The sequence below is a fragment of the Eumetopias jubatus genome, unplaced genomic scaffold (assembly GCF_037043125.1).
Source record: "Eumetopias jubatus isolate StellerSeaLion01/CBP00866 unplaced genomic scaffold, mEumJub1_p1.0 scaffold_10, whole genome shotgun sequence".
In the NCBI taxonomy this organism is placed as follows: Eukaryota; Metazoa; Chordata; class Mammalia; order Carnivora; family Otariidae; genus Eumetopias; species Eumetopias jubatus.
The window spans coordinates 88325163-88340750 of NW_028274816.1; the positions used below are offsets into that span (position 1 = coordinate 88325163).

The 15588-nt window shown below is 53.8% G+C and overlaps 1 protein-coding gene across 1 annotated transcript in view; it reads left to right on the forward strand.

The window, feature by feature from the left end:
• Positions 1 to 15588, forward strand: part of SDK2 (sidekick cell adhesion molecule 2) — a 133413-nt gene that overhangs the window by 34970 nt on the left and 82855 nt on the right. The window contains exons 4-5 of the mRNA XM_028112733.2: positions 5781 to 5928; positions 11637 to 11770. Of these exons, the coding sequence (XP_027968534.2) occupies positions 5781 to 5928; positions 11637 to 11770 (282 nt within the window). The remainder of the gene's footprint in view (positions 1 to 5780; positions 5929 to 11636; positions 11771 to 15588) is intronic.

Sequence of the window (15588 nt, forward strand, 5' to 3'; positions counted from 1 at the left end):
GGGACACCTGTTCCTGCCCCCAGGAAAGTAGTAGGGTGCCATGAAAGTTAAAAGGTGAATATATGATAGAATACAGAACATAGAAGGCCCGTGGAGAAAAATAAAGTGCTCTAAGGAAAAATGAGGCCATGTTAAGAGGGATGGAGGCTGGGGCAGGGGTCCTATTTGATAGAGTGGCTGAGAGAGGCCATCTGGGGAGGGGACATTGACCAGAGTCTCAAAAGAAGCAAGAGGATGAGTCACACAAAGGGATAAGGTCTTTCCAGCCAGGGAACAGCAAGTGCAAAGGCCCTGTGGTAGGCTTGGGTGTCTGAGGCCAGGGTAGCTGGAGCAGAGTAAGGGAAGGAGACAGTGGAAGGAGATGTAGCTGAGGAAGTGGGGCAGTAGAGACAGATGGTAGCATTTGAGAAGTGGTCGGCACTTTTGATGTTACTCACAGTGTAGTGGAAATAAACATGCCTCATTGGGGAAGAGGCATAATACGATCTGATTGGAGAGAGAAAGCACTGTTTCTCTAATAAACAAAACCACAAGGAAACACCATCTCATGTCCACCAGACTGGCAAAAAAACGAGTCTGGCAAGACCAAGAGTTGCCAGAAACTCCCATCCGTGCTGGAGGGAGCGTTAAGTGGTAAATTGGTGCAGATTTGGAAACAGTTTGGCATTATCTCATAAAATTAATGTGTGCACACCCTGCAACCCAGCAGTTTCATGCTTAGGCTCATGTTCTAGAGCCTGTCTTAGCCCTGTGCGCCAGAAGATCTGCATGAGACTGTTCTTAGCAGGACAGCAAAATGCTGGAAACAGACCTAACCTGCAGGTGCACTGTGTTCCCTCACCACGTGGACACCCAGGCAGCCGTGACAATGACCGAACTAAGTGTAAGCACATAGCTGAAGCTCCAAAAAGAAAAAGAAAAAAAAAATTGCACAAAAAAAACCAAATCACGGTAAATGACATACAGAATAATTCCAGGCATACAAGGGCTTGGAACCAAACTATATTAACCCTAAATTGTTTAGGGATGCATCTGTGTGCAGCAAAACTTGGGGGGAAAGCCATGCATGATTGCCACAGCATTTGGGGCAACAGTTACCTCGGTGGGGGGAAGGGGGAATGCCTTGGGGTGGGGGACACCTTGGAGGGAGGGGGCATGTTTGTTAGTGTGCTGTTCCCTAAGCTGGGTGGTGGTATGGGAGTGTTCTAGTCTTCTGTAAAGTATACATATAATTATATTCAGTCTTTTGTATGCATGACATATTTCATGATTAAAAAAATGTTTTAGAAATAAAAGCAATGAATGTATTCTGAAGTGGGATGCATATTTCACAAGACCTTTTAAGATGTAACAAAGACATCAGGAATTTGGAGGCCACTTCCAGCTGTGCCCCAGGCTTACATTTCTTTGCTCTTTGGGGAATTCGTTGGGAAAGGTAGATCAGCACTGTAGGCATAACACGGTGTGTTAATAAGCGTGTACCTCAGGGAGCAAGTGCAAAAACCCTTATCTGTGTCCGCCTTAGTGTGCTTGAGGTTTCCCAGGGGTACCTGGGTCCCCAGGCTCTGCCAGTGTGTGGCGTCCCTCCTTCTAGCCTCCCTTTTGCACTGACCAGCTGAGTGGACGCCCCCTTGGCCCCTTGCTGCTGCTGTTCAGTGTGTGCATGGCTGTGCCTTGGGGCCCGTGAGCAGAGCTGGGGGCTCCTTGAGCAGGTCCCAGAAGCCCACTTGACTCAGTGCAGTGGAGAGACTAGGAGGGTTCTGGGGGGCCTGAGAGCCATGGTGAGGCAAGGAGATTATGGGGTGGAAACATGGAGGAGAACATCAGCTGCAAAACTTGGACCAAGACCGGCTGTGCCCTTCCTTCCATCCCTCTCACTGTTCATACATACATACCTGCGCCCGTGTATAGTCATCCATCCTCCTGCCCGCCTTTCCTCCATCCATCCATCTCTTCCTCTCTTCCTCCAGCCCTCCATTCATCCATCCCACAGTAGGGGCTCAGTAAGAGTCATTGCACGATGGCATTGGGTGAATTTAGAAGGAACCTACTGTGTGCAGAGTACAGGGCTAGGTGCCTCACAGGGACTTGCTGATGAACGCAACTGCCTCTTGAAGCTTACAGTATGGTAGGGAGAGATAAAGAATGTGTGTGAAGCATGTTAATGTAGGGGATGAGTTAGGAAAGAAGGAGAAAGGAAATGCGGAGGGGGGTGGGGGCGGCAGGTTTGAATGCTGGCCCTGCCCAGCCCTGAATGCTTAACGTTGGATAAGCCACTCTATCTCCATGAGCTTTAATTTCCTCACTGATGAAATGGAGCTAATAAAACTCAAGAGGGGAGAAAGAAACACTATTACCATGAAATTGCTTTAAATTGTTCAAATATATCTTCAGAGTTCTGTGAAAAGTTTTTTAAATAGATAAAATTATTGTGAGAACTGAAATCAATGTGATTTATTGACATAATGTTTTATAAACAGAGCCAAGTATTGGAAATTAATAAACAAGTAAATATGTGTATTTACTAGAGTTGAGCTAGCCGTGGTAGCATGAGGATTACATGCATGTGAAGTCCACCAAGGAAGAAAGCCAATGGAGGGTCAGTGTGCAGCAATCTCTGTTCTTTAATTCTGTTTGGTGGCATGGGATAATCTTTGCTGAAGAGGTCGATGTTTCGGCTAAGCTGTGAAAAATGTATACAATTCTAATATTTTAATACTACAAACATTAGATATAATTTTTAGCACTTTAATATATTCTTCCAGTTTCTGTGTCTGCATAACAGATTACCCCAAAGCATAGTGGTGCATGGCAGTCATTTATTAGGCTCACCAAGTATGTGAGCCTTGGATCTAGACAAGGCACAGTAGGGATGGCTCGTCTCCACTCCGTATGACTGAGGTCTCCGCTGAAAGACCTAAAGGCTGGAGACTGAAATTATGTGAGACCTCACACAACAATTCACATGTCCAGTGTGGGTGCTGGCTGTCCTCTGGGGACCTCAGTTCCTCCTTTCATGTACTCTTCCCATGTCTGTGTGGGCCAGATTGAGCTTCCTTACAACATGGCGGCTGGATTCCAAGTAGTTGTGTCTGTCTAGAGAGATGGATCCAAGGGGAAGCTGCAACCTTTTGATGACCTAGCCTTAAAAGTTGTATACCATCACTTCCAGCACATTCATAAGAAGGGCATGTTGGATGGGAGATAAATATTGATGCAGCCATCTGTGGAAAGATAGATCCTGACACACACATGTAGTATCTCATCTAATCCTGACTACAACCTATGAGGAACATACTCTTCATAACTCCATTTTACAGAAGAGGAAATTAAAGCTCAGCAAGGTCAAAATTTTGCCCAAGGTCATGCCTAATAAGTGACAGAAGTAGGATTTGAACTCAAGTCTCAGTGACTCCAAAGCCATTATTACCATTACATTTACTGCCTGCCAAATGTAGAACAAGGATGCCAAGAGCACATTCTCTTTCTTGAGATCCTTAATTGCCTGGATCCCTCTGAGATGCTGTTGAATCACAGCACCTTGGTGAATCATGGCTTGTTCTGGAGACTTTCTAGGCAGGGGCCCCACACAAGGACAGGCCTGCGAGGGGAAGCCGAGTGTAATTCAGCGTGGCAGGAGGGCACATGATGTGGTGTGGGCGTTAAGACGGGAAAGGTTGATTGGGGTCAGATTAGGGAGGGATCTTGAATCAAGCAAGGGGATTTAGACTTTCCTGGGACAAAGAGGAGATCCCAAAGTTTCTGAGCAAGTCAGCCATATGTCCAGAAAAAATTAATTAGGAAGAGTGTAAGATGATGGGTGGGTGTGGAGCCTATGGAGACCCTGTTGGGGGGTGGTCAGAGCAACTGGGGTAACGGGGTTCGCTTGGTGGTGGGCCTGTGGGAACTAGAATCAGGGGGCTTGGTAAATGAGAGGGCTATCCCAGAGGAAGAGTCAAAGGACTTTGTGGGTACACGGAAGGGAAGCAAAGCACCACAAAAGGCTCCAGGGCAGGTGCAAGTGGGAGCTATTCACAGAAGACAGCAAGAAGAAGGTAAGAAATGCCAACATTTCTGTTGGAAATCGAGTTTTGGGTGTTGAAGCTCAGAAAAGAGCCAGAGCAGATATGAGAGTCTTTGTAGAGAGACTGTGGTCAAAACCTTTAGATATGAGGGGAGGCCTCCCAGGGGGCAGTGGGGCCAGGAGGAGAACAGAACCCAGGACTTTGGAAAAAGAGAGGATAGGCCCATGGTTCTCAAACTTGGCATGCAGCAGCGTCCTAGAAAGAGCGAATCAAGAACTCAGAGATCCAGGTGCATATTGAAGCAGGGGCCTTTCCATGCCCTGGGGAGGAGCAAAGGATGGGAACAAATCTATGGGCTTACCGAGTTCCCAGGGGGATTCTGAGACCCACCAAAGTACTATGAGCCACTAGCTTGAGCCCAAACGGTCATTCTCCACCTTGGCTCATGTTGGAACTACCTGAGCAGCTTTAGAAATACCCACATTTGAGTCCCGCCCACCCTTCGGGGGATTCTGAGGTTTAGCCAGGCTGGGGAATGCCTGGTTGAAGGAGAGGGAGAAGAGGCAGCAATATTCGAGGGGTTGAGAAATAACAGTGAAAGCATCAGGAGACCAGGTGGCTTGGGACGTGGCCGCCTTGGCCAGGGAGGGGACAGTGGGCAGTGGGGACATGCAGCTCAGTTTTCGGTGGTCGGAACCTGATTGCACATGGCAGTGCTGATGGCCAGCTCACACACCCCATACCTGTGGAAACAGAAGTCTGCAGGTGAGTTCTTGAACTTGGCATCAGCACTTTTTCTAACTGGTATGTGGCCAAGTTGGGGACAATGATGCTTGTCACCCTTGAATATGGACACCCTTCACTGGGGGTCTGGTGAAGATGCAGGTTCTGATTCTGTAGGTCGGGGCGGGGCTTGAGACTGCATTTCTAACAGGCTCACGGACCACACTTTGGGTAGCAAGGATGTACATTAATGTTCAAAAGTCATGACGTTCGGTGCAGACCCCTTCCCATGCCCCATTGTAACCCTCTGCTACTAGAGTCAAACCCCACCTCAATTCCAGCCGGCAGGTGGGCCACGAGAAGTCTCCTGCCTGCATCTCTGCTGCTCTCTTCCCCTCCGGGCCGGCATAGCAGAGCCGGGATAAACGTTCCCCTCCTTATCTGCCAGCAGGGTAGGCATGTTTTTAAAAGAGCAATATGGTGTTTCCATTCACACTTGCATGCAGCCTCATACACTTCCCACCCAAGGCAGAGGAGGAAAATCATCTCCATACTCTATGAGCATCCAAGACCCCACCCTCCCCAGTATACCCAAACTTGCCTCCACCAAGAACCTAGGAAACCAGCACCAAGATGTGCCCTTCACCTCACGCTGAAACCCCGACTGCCCTGTGGGGCAGACACCAGACTCCAGACTCGGATCTGAGTTCAAATCCTAGCCACGTGCCCTTGGACAAGTCAGGGAACCTCTCGGAGCCTGTTTGGGCAGTTTTTCCCTTTGTAAAATGTGTGAAGTAATGACCAACCTCTTCGTGGTTGCTGGATGAATCGATTGGTTCATGGATATATGGATGTAAACCCCCAAAGCACAAAGCAGGGCGTGTCATAATGATGGGCTTAGAGGGTGGGCTGATGGGGTTGGGTGGGTGGTCTGAGCCCGGCGGCCTCCTTCCCCACAGCCATCCTGCCACCACCACTCCCAGCACGGGAGCTGGGCCGTCTGACCCACACGTACGCTCTTCCCTCCCGCAGACATGGGGAGCTTTGAGGAAGGTGAGAAGCACCAGAGTGTCTCCCACGGAGAAGCGGCTGTAATCCGTGCCCCACGCATCGCCAGCTTCCCACGGCCACAGGTGACCTGGTTCCGGGACGGCCGCAAGATCCCGCCCAGCAGCCGCATGTGAGGCCCTGCTCTGGAGGGGGATGCAGGGGGCCTGCCCTGTGGGAGAGGGGATCTGGGACCTCCCGAATGACAAGAGAAGGGTGGCCAACAAGGAGGGGCTTTCTGGGAACATGCGTGTGAAAACTTGGGGACACAGCAAGTCGGTGGCCTTCCTGGGGAGTCCCAGGGCATCGGCCCCACCCTCAGCTGCCTCCCAAAGCAATGAAACCCACAACAGGCAGTGACAGAAGCCATCCCCATCCGTGGGAGGGCGCTGGCATGTCCCCGGCAGGGTGGCCACCCGGCCGTTTCCCGTGTGGGGTGTGGGTGTGGCTGTGTGTGTTTTGGAGGAGGGGGGGCCGGGGAGGCCCGGCAGGGAGAGAAACACATGGCCCTTTCAGCATTAACAAGGACCCCTCTGTGTGGCCCAGTGCGTGGGTTGTGGCAGCCGGGCTTGTGGGCAGGAACCATGGAGCCAACACCTCACAGAGGGCGAGGGGCAGAGCATTTCCTCCAGGGACGCTCCCGGCCCTCCTGATCCCGCCTCGGGGTCTGGAGCCAGCCCCAGCTCTCTCCTTTTGGACTCCAGCTCTCCCCACCCAACCCCACTCCCCAGAAAACAAGAAAGACCACCTTTGTCCTGGTCTCCTCAGGCCACAGGTCAGCTGTGGGCAGAGCCCATCCTGGTCTCTGTGGGAAGCGGGAGCCAAGATGGACAGTTCTTGCCTTTGGGGTGAGAGAGGCCTCACAAGAATAACGTGATAACATCCCGGCACAAACAGCAGCTGTCGTTCCTTGAGTGGCCGCTGTGGCCTCGAGCCTGGGCTAAGCACACTGCCCACATCATCCTCTCCTCCGCGATGGGTGTGCACCTCCACGCGAGAGACGCTCTGTCTCGTTCCCCTTTCGATCCCCAGAGCGCACCCTCAAATAGCGGCTGTTGGAGGAATGACCCTCACAATAGTCCTGTGAGGGGGCTGGTTTTGTCTCCACTTTCTGGACAGTAGAGCCCCCCCCACCCCCAGAGTTGAACCACGTTGCCAGGTCTCACGCGGCTGGTTCCAGGCTGGCCGACTCCAGAGTCAGGGTCCTTACTTCTGTCTTAGGTGGAAATTAGGTGACAACAGGGACACAGAGAAGGAGAGGAGGATAAATTGATTGCTCTCATAGAGAATTGGTCCTAGTACAGTGATTCTCAACCTACCTGTTAAAATCGTTTTGGACAATTTAAAATGTGTTGATCTTTAGATCCTACCCCCTGCACATTCTGAGTTTGTTGAAATGGGGTGTACCCTGGCACTTGGGGGGGGTGGTTAAAGCTCCCCAGTGACTCTGACACGCAGGCACAGTTGAGAACCACTGTCCTAGACTATATCCGTTACCCACAGTTACAGAAATGCTGCATAACAAAAGGTCCCAGGGACCAGAAGCAGTAAGCATTTATGTGTCATATGAATGTGCAGATCGGGACCTTGGCTGGGCTCTCTGATTTGCCTGGGGTCAGGTGGCTATTGACCAGTTAGCTTAACCGGGGGACTCTGCTCCGCATGTCCCATCCCCGAGGCAGCTAGCCCCGGCTTCTTCTGGCCATTGCAGAGGAGCAGGAAGGAAGCAGAAACATGGGTTTGCCAAGCCTCTGCTAACATCCCGATGGTCAAAGCGAGTCACGTGGTAGAACTCAGCGTCCAGAAGCAGGGGCATGAACTCTGCCTCTTGAGTGAGAAGAGCCGTGAAGTCACATGGAAAAGGGTGTGGCTACAGAGCCAGGGAAGGATTGGAGCCGCCCCCCCCCCCCAGGTTAACAGGTGGACAGGCTCATGCTATATGAGTCGGCTCAGGCTTCCTTGCGCCTTATTAAGGGTCAGTAAAGCCAGCAGAGCATGGTTTACCATTAACACAGACAGTGAGGCTGAACTGCAGAAGGGGGGGGTGCTCCCCCCACAGGTACTGAGACAGGTGAGTCCTGAGCCCTCCCTAACTCCCATCTCTGAGGTTATCACGCAGCTCCAGGTATATCCGTGATGGCAGCCTGCAGGCCAGTCGGTTGGCAGAGGCTGCCTGGAATACTGTCTTGAGAAGAATGCTGAGGCCCCATCCAGACTCAGAGGCAAGAGCGGCTCCATGACAGTTCACAGCGGGTGCCGTGGCTGCAGGAGGGCTCGTGGGCGCGTCTCTACTGTGTTTGCTGTGGGGGATGAGAACCTCTCTCCACCCTCACTTGCATCGCCCCTCGCCTAACACCTTGCCACCCCCTTTTCTCACTCCCGCCCTCTGTCCTCACCCCCTTTCCATTCCCAACAGCCTCTGGCACCAGGACAGAATGATCTTGGCGTGCAGACACATGCCCGCCTTCGTGGTCACACCCGCCGCCTTCCCACCCGCTCCAACACTCCAGCCAAACACATGAGAAAAGGCTGTGGAGATTGTATCTCAGCAATTACAGCAGATTAATATTCATGGCTGAGAGGAAAGGTCCCTGGAAGCAAATTCTCCGGCGTCTGTTTGCCAGAGATACGTATCTGCTTAGCGCTATCAGCCGGAGGGGCTTGCGGGGTGCCAACCGGGGCGGGGGGCGCTATCTCCGCAAGGCTGTTCTCACTGCCGGGGCAGGGATGCCGATTAGCCACACTTTGCCGCGGCTCTGGAGCTCACTGTTGAAAAGGAGACAAGCTGCCCAACAAAGACACATGCTGGGGGCTTTGGGCAGGTTCTAGGATGATTTCTTTTATTCTTAATTAAATTATCAATTGGCCCCCATGGACCCAAGGACAAAAAAGGGCTGGCTTAATAGGAGTGGATGGAAGGTGGGGTGGGAGCTGGGCCAAGGAGAGAAGTGGGAAAGATCTAATCAATTGGAGCCTGAAGAGTGTGGCTGGAAAATGTACCCCCGCCCCTGTCTGAGAGTTGAACCCTGACCTCCCATGCCCCGAGAGCATTCCAGCAGCTTCTTTCAGAGTGGCTGAATCTGGGGTGCAGCAGGCCAGAAGCCCTTCTGTGTGCCAGAAACAGCTCTGTGCACTTGGGAAGTGAGGTACAGGGTCATTCCAGAACCATCTGTTGAGGGGGTGGTCATCCTGCAGAAGGCCGGGAGTCCAGGGACCTTCCTTAACCACCTGCTGAGGGCAGAGGGAGGGCAGGTCAAAGGCCATGAGGGCTTCGAAGTCCCTCTGCCACATTCGGAGCTCCATCTCTGGTCCTGAGGGCCCCAGTCCAGAGTGTTCTCCTTGCCTCTAGTGCAAGTCAAGGCAACACCAGCTGCGGGTACAGACAAGACCCCCAAACACCGGGGACTTAGCACCAGAGAAGTGTTGTTTTTTTGTTTTGTTTTGTTTTTTTCTCATTTGAAGTCCCAGCAGAGGCGAGGGAGGGGAAAGACGCTCCTCCACAGTCATCCGGGGGCCCAGGCTGGTAGGAGCTCTGCCGTCCTCAACCCTGGGCTTCAGAGTTGCCCTGCTCTGACAGAGGGGAGAACCTAGGAGCTGCGCAGGGGGTCCTTAGGGCCTGAGCCTGAAGATGGTGCACATACCTTCTGCTATATCCCACCAGCCCAGCCCCACTGCCCCACCTGGCTTCCCAGCTGCTTATGTGGATGAACTACCACCCACTATGCCATCTCACCCAGGACAGGGCACCTCCACCACGGCACAGTCCACGCTTGGGGCCTGATAAATCATTGTGCGGGCTGTCCCATGCATTGTAGGACACTTAGCAACATCCCTGACCTCTGCCCAGCCCCACAGCTGTGGCACTAGCACTTGTCCAGACATTATCAGATGTCCCCTGGAGGGTGACGCCCCCCTCCCCCACCCCCCGATTGAGAACCACTGACCTAGAAGGATCCATCGTAATATGGATAAAATAGAGCAAAAGGAGAGGTGGGGGGGTGAGGTGGTCTCTTCCTGGTCAAGGAGAGAAAGCACTGGAGATGGGAACCCTCCCTGGAGGCAAGAGGGGGTTCAGGTCAGGCAGGTGCCCTGGGGAGTGGGGCCCGGCCATGCCCAGTGTGCCCACCCTCCAGAGATTTCATTCAGCCGGCTCGTCCGGGGCCGCCGTGTTGGAGAGGGTAGGGAGCTCCCTTCAAGTGGTCCAGGTGCACTGCTGCCCATCACATTAGTCCTGACATTGGCCTGTGGGCCGAGTGAGGGCTGCAGGAGAGGGAGGGTGACAGCCTCAGGCCAGATGCGGACAGGACGGAAGCAGCGGCAGGAATCAGAATCCCTCAACCTCGGGGCTGGGGGAAATCTTCACAAGCATTTCTTCTACCCCCTTCGCAGATGTGGAGACTGAGGCTCAGCATGGAGGAATGGATGTGTTCTTAGAGGCTGTGGCCGGAGCTCATTCCAGAGCTGCCCCCGGCCCTTGACACAGCCCAGCCTTCCTCCCCGACCCTGGCCTGCCCCACCAGCTGCACTAAAGGACAAGGACCTCTGCAGGAGACTTCCCTGTAGGGAAACGGTCCCTGTTCCTATCCCAGCTTGCCACTTTAAAAATATTTTAGCCTGGCTTTATCTTACTTTCCATCAGCTCATTAGCTGGAGAGGGGTTTTCCTCCAGAAAAAAAACAAAAACAAAAATATCATTAGGGTGCCCAAGAACTGGGGGGAGAGGGCTTTCCCTTCCTACTTCCCAGAGCTCCAGTGACGGTGTGAGACTCAGCCCATGAACCCCCCAAAACCAGGAGAGAGGGGACACCAGCACAGCCCAGCTAGAGAGGCATCAGCGGGGATGTTTATTTGAGAGCCTGTTTAAAACTCTGTAACATTCACCTAATGGGAAAATTTGAAAAGAATTCAACTGGGTCTGTCCTTGTTAAACTAACATTAAGGATGTTTAACAGCTGTCTCGGGCACATCACATTAAAATCCGAGATAGACTTGACAAACTAATGGTTTTGTTTGTCATCGAGAGAGTGGGTAAGAGGGGGAGCCGGGCAGAGCGGGCGTGGGCAGCGCTCCTGGGGCTGTCTCCCCTGCGTCAGACAGGGTCCTCAGCTTCCCGCCTGGACCGGCCCCTTTCCCTGCCTGCAGACCAGGTGCTGTGGGGCTGCATGGTGGGACCCCAGTGGAGGGGACCTGCACCCCGCCGCCCGGCTGGCCTCCTTCCTCCTCCCCCCTCAGCCCACAGGCAGTCTCCGTCCTTGTTGACCAGCTTCGGGAAGGGAGCACCTGACACCCTGAGAGGGGGCTGGGGGACAGAGGAACCCCCGTCATCAGTGGTACAGGCCACCTGTGGCTTTGGAATCAATCCCAACAAACGTAGAATTAGGTTAAGGCATTGATTCTGGAATGATCCTCTTCATTTCTAAATTCATGATCATCGCTCATCATCCGTTCCTCGTTCATTCATTCCACTGACTAGGTTTCTTTGGTGCTAGACCCTCCTGGTGCAGAGAGGGTCACACTCAGCATCGAAATTGTGACGTGGGAAAGGACAGAAGGCCGTGGGGGCTCGGATGCCTGGGGCCAGGTTTGGGGTGGGGGCTGGGAAGCTTCAACAGGGATGGTCTCGGACCTCTGTGCACATTCCGGGTTTGGGTCTGACCCCAGCCCTGGAAGCACGTTGGGATTCTCTGCAAACAGAGCGTGCTGAAGTTGAGGCAGTCAGTGGTCCTAGGAGCTGGGCTGGAGGAGGGGCTCCGGGGGCCACCAGCTTCTTGTCCCCGTGCCCATCCTCCGATGCTCAGAGCCCCTGGGCCCCTGTCGGACAGATCCTTTTCCTCTTCGCAGAGCCATCACCCTGGAGAACACCCTCGTCATCCTGTCAACGGTGGCTCCCGACGCAGGCCGCTACTACGTGCAGGCTGTTAATGACAAGAATGGGGATAACAAGACCAGCCAGCCCATCACTCTTGCCGTGGAGAGTAAGTAAGCGGCTGGGCCTGGGACGGATGGAGGAGCGCATCATTAAATCTTGGGAACGGGGCTCCAGGGGGTCGTAAAGGAAGACGGAGTCGTGGCAGAGGGGGGCGGCTAGAGTAAGGCAGCAGAGGGGCGTCCGAGGAATAGGGGGTGCCCCAGCATTGGGAGTGTGAGGGTAGAAGCAAGGAGGGAGCTGAGTGCTGGACCCCGTTCCCATGACAAAGCTGAGATCCTGCATCAGGGGAGGGGACGCTGAGCTGGCTGTGAGCAGGGCTGCTGGAGGCCCAGAGACGGCGTGGGATGCGGAAGAGAGTATGCATGTGTGGGTCACCGCCACCTCTGGGGCTCAGGTGCCGACAGGGAGAGCATGCAGGAGATGGGGAGCTTGTTTCGAGAGAACTGCATACACAGCCTCTGCTCAGCTGCTCCATCAAAGCACTACTCAGAGCCAGGCTGTCTCCCCTCGTGGGAACACAGGCTCTCCGCCCAGGCTCCTGCCTAAAAACGCCTCTCTGCCCATCCCAGCAATCACCCAGCACCCTAGAAGAGATGGGCCAAGCTCTCCCCAGTGGCAGAGAACAGATGTTAACAAATGGAAAGGGGTGGCTCCTTGGGTCTCCTTTGGCAAAGAGGTCTTTATTCGTCTAGCCAAGACTGCAGTCAGGTGTCTGATCCCTGACGGAAATGCTGGGACGCGCCCCTGGCCTGATTCTCGCCGGCCAGCCTGGCCGCCTCCCTCTGCGCTCTGTCCCTGGGCGAGAGATGGCGGGTGGGGTGGCTCCGGCAGCCAGCCCAGGCCCAGAAGCCCCGCCGAGTACGTGGTTACCCGAGCTTGCCGTAGCAGCTGAACAACCACGCAAGCTGGGGGGCCAGATGTTCACGTCCCTCCACATCTGTACCACTCCTGCTCCAAAAGCAAGTCTCATTTATCATCCATGGTCGCATGGGGACACAGCCGCCAGCAGCAAGACGCGGGTGTGGATCTGCATGGGGCCTTCCCGTGTCCTTCCCCTGATCCCTGCCTCTGTCTGCCGATAGCTGGAAAGCCCAGAATGTTCCTCAGCCCCACCGTGTCCATTCCTAGGCCTTCAGAGCACCAGCTGACCCCCTTCCCATATCCCCAGAATTAATCCCCTTCCCCAGCCCCAAGTTCCAGTTGGTCTAGAAAGACGCCTGAACGCACAGAGGAGGGTTCCATTCAGGATACTGACCTATCAGGGTCACAAGGGTGACCTCTGACATTGACCTGGGCCCCCCTATATTCTCCAGTGATCAGATACCTGGAGTCTAATGGAATTCAGTCACTGGGGAAGAGGCAAAGTTCACGGTCTGAGTCAAGGTGACTCGATTTACCCTGGGACCAGAGGTTGGAGCCCCCCACTCTGTGCTCCTCCCCAACACCCGACCTCCTCCTCACGGGCCTTAAGCCAGCGACCTTGCGGGCAGACTGTGGATGTCATTCACTCTCTGCTCCATCTCAGCTCCCCACCCCAACCCTCCATCTGGCCCGAGGGAGGAGGGTAGGATCCTTCCCCACCCCCGTGTCTACCCAAGCCTCCTCCGGTTGTCTGTTTCTCCCACCCCATCGCCCCTTGTCTTCTGTTTTCACGCGGGGATTTGTACTGGATTAAGAGCAGAATCAGCTGATTCTCCGCTAATTTCTCCTCCCACGAGTGATTGCACTTCAAAACCCTGTTCATGTCACTGACACAAAATCCCCCAGCCCGCCTGCCTGCCAGCCAGTTTACCAGGAGCACTTGCCACTTTACCCACCACCAGCTCCAGCCCCCCTCACTGATTTCAGGAGCCTGGCCCCTCCCTCTGTTCCCCCCTCCTCTGCCCTCCGGGGCAATTCTATTTCTTAGAGGCCCTGGGGCAGGGAGGTGGGGGAGGGGATGCCCATGCTCTTCAGAAATGCAGAAGTTTAGAACAAAGCCAGTGCCCACCCTGGAGTTGGGACCTGACCCCTGCCCAGGGGTCACCCTGATGACCTCACACAGACTGTCAAGCCTGGACCATGGCCCCACACTCAGGAATGGGGTAATTTACAATTTGCCAGTAGCCTCATTTTTAAAAAAGGAAAAAGCAACAGGAAATTAATTTTATTAATGTATTTTATTTGCCCAACATATCCAAAACATTACCATTTTCACATACAATCAACAGAAAATATTAATGAGGTACTTTATGCTGGGCTTCTCTTTCCTACTAAGTCTTCGAAATCTCTGTGTATTTTATACTTGGAGCACATCTTTGGGTTGCTCAATTTTCATCTGAAATACGTGATCTGCATTTAGACTTCATCAACTTTACAGCTGGAAAGATGATGTTGGATACCGGAGTTGTTCTACACATACTTAAAAGTGTTCTAATAACTGATTTGGGGATCTGTTTTTAAATTAAATGTAAATTAGATCAAATTAAATCCCATTAAATCAAAGGGGCGCCAGTCACATTTTAAGAGCTCCTAGCCACCCGTGGTTCGTGGCCCCTATGTTGGATGCCTGCCCAGGAGAGGGGAGCAGCTTACCTACGTGCTCCCCGCCCCCCAACGCACTTGACCTGTGGCCCAGGTGAGTCACATGGTCCTTGAGTCTCTGTTTCCTGGCACCTCCGGCAAAATTGTAGTTGGGAAGATTCGATGAGACCCCAGGAGAATGCATCACAGGGGTGTCCCCTCCTGGTGCCTGTTACCAGAATCATCCCGGGGCAGCAGGATCCAACTTTGTTTCTGTGTGGAGAGCCTCTGTGCTTTCTCAGCCCTGGGTCCTGTCCACGGCAGGAACTCACATGGAAGATAACTCTCCTCCTTGCTCTGGTTTGCATGTGATCTTCTGGCTTGACCTTTGGCCCCCGTTCACCCCACTGCCCAGAGCATGAGTCTGATGAGGCAGATGTCCTGCATTCCATTCCCGAGCATGGTCCGCTGTCCTCACCCCAGCTGGTCATCCGAAGAGCTGGCGAGCAAGGAGTCGCCAGCCCAGGGCCCCCAGCAGAGAGCATCTGTCGGCAAGGTATGCCCCGCTCGGGGCCACGTCCATGCCACCCAGGGCCGTCTTGACGTCCCCAGTCCACCCTGAGCTGTCCTTCTCTGCCTTCACACCACACCAGAATAGGAGGCTGGTGAGATCAGGGGGAGCCAGGGAACTGGGGGTGAGGGTGGGAGGGGCAAGGAACATTGGCTTCTTCACTTCCGGGGACCAGAGACGGGGAGGACTGTGTGAGGCACAGTGCAGTTGGTGGGTCCTGGAAGCTCAGGGAAAGGGGTGTTGGAGAAAGGGGTCCACAGAGCTAAATGTCCAGAGCAGTCAGAGAGAATCAGAGTGGAGAAAAGGGGACTTGCACCAGGAGGTCACGGGTGACAGGGAAAGGAGAATGCGTGCACGGGGTCCAGCGGGGGAGGGACCAGGGCTGAGGGGGTGCTCAGAGGTAGTTCAGACAACTAGCAGAGCGGACGGCAGCCAAAAGGGAGATTTGTTCCCTTCTGCTCCCGAGCAAGGACTGAGCCAGAGAGATGATCTGGGGAGTGGTTAATGGCGTGGGTTTGCAGCCCTGGAGACCTGGTCCTTTTCTTGGTTCTGTCCCTCATTAGCGACTGTCACTGGGAAGTAAACTACGTAATGTCTCCGGCTTTCTCATCTGTAAATTGTAGATGACAATCATGACCGGCGTCCGGTGGCTGGTGGCCGTTGTGATGAGGGAGTAAGGTTCAGCAGAGTGCTGGGAAGGGGCCGGATGGGTGGCACCTCTTACCCTCAGTCGGAAGGCCCTGGAGGGTCTGTGACTTTCACCTTCTGGTGGTCTCTGGGTCCATCACGTG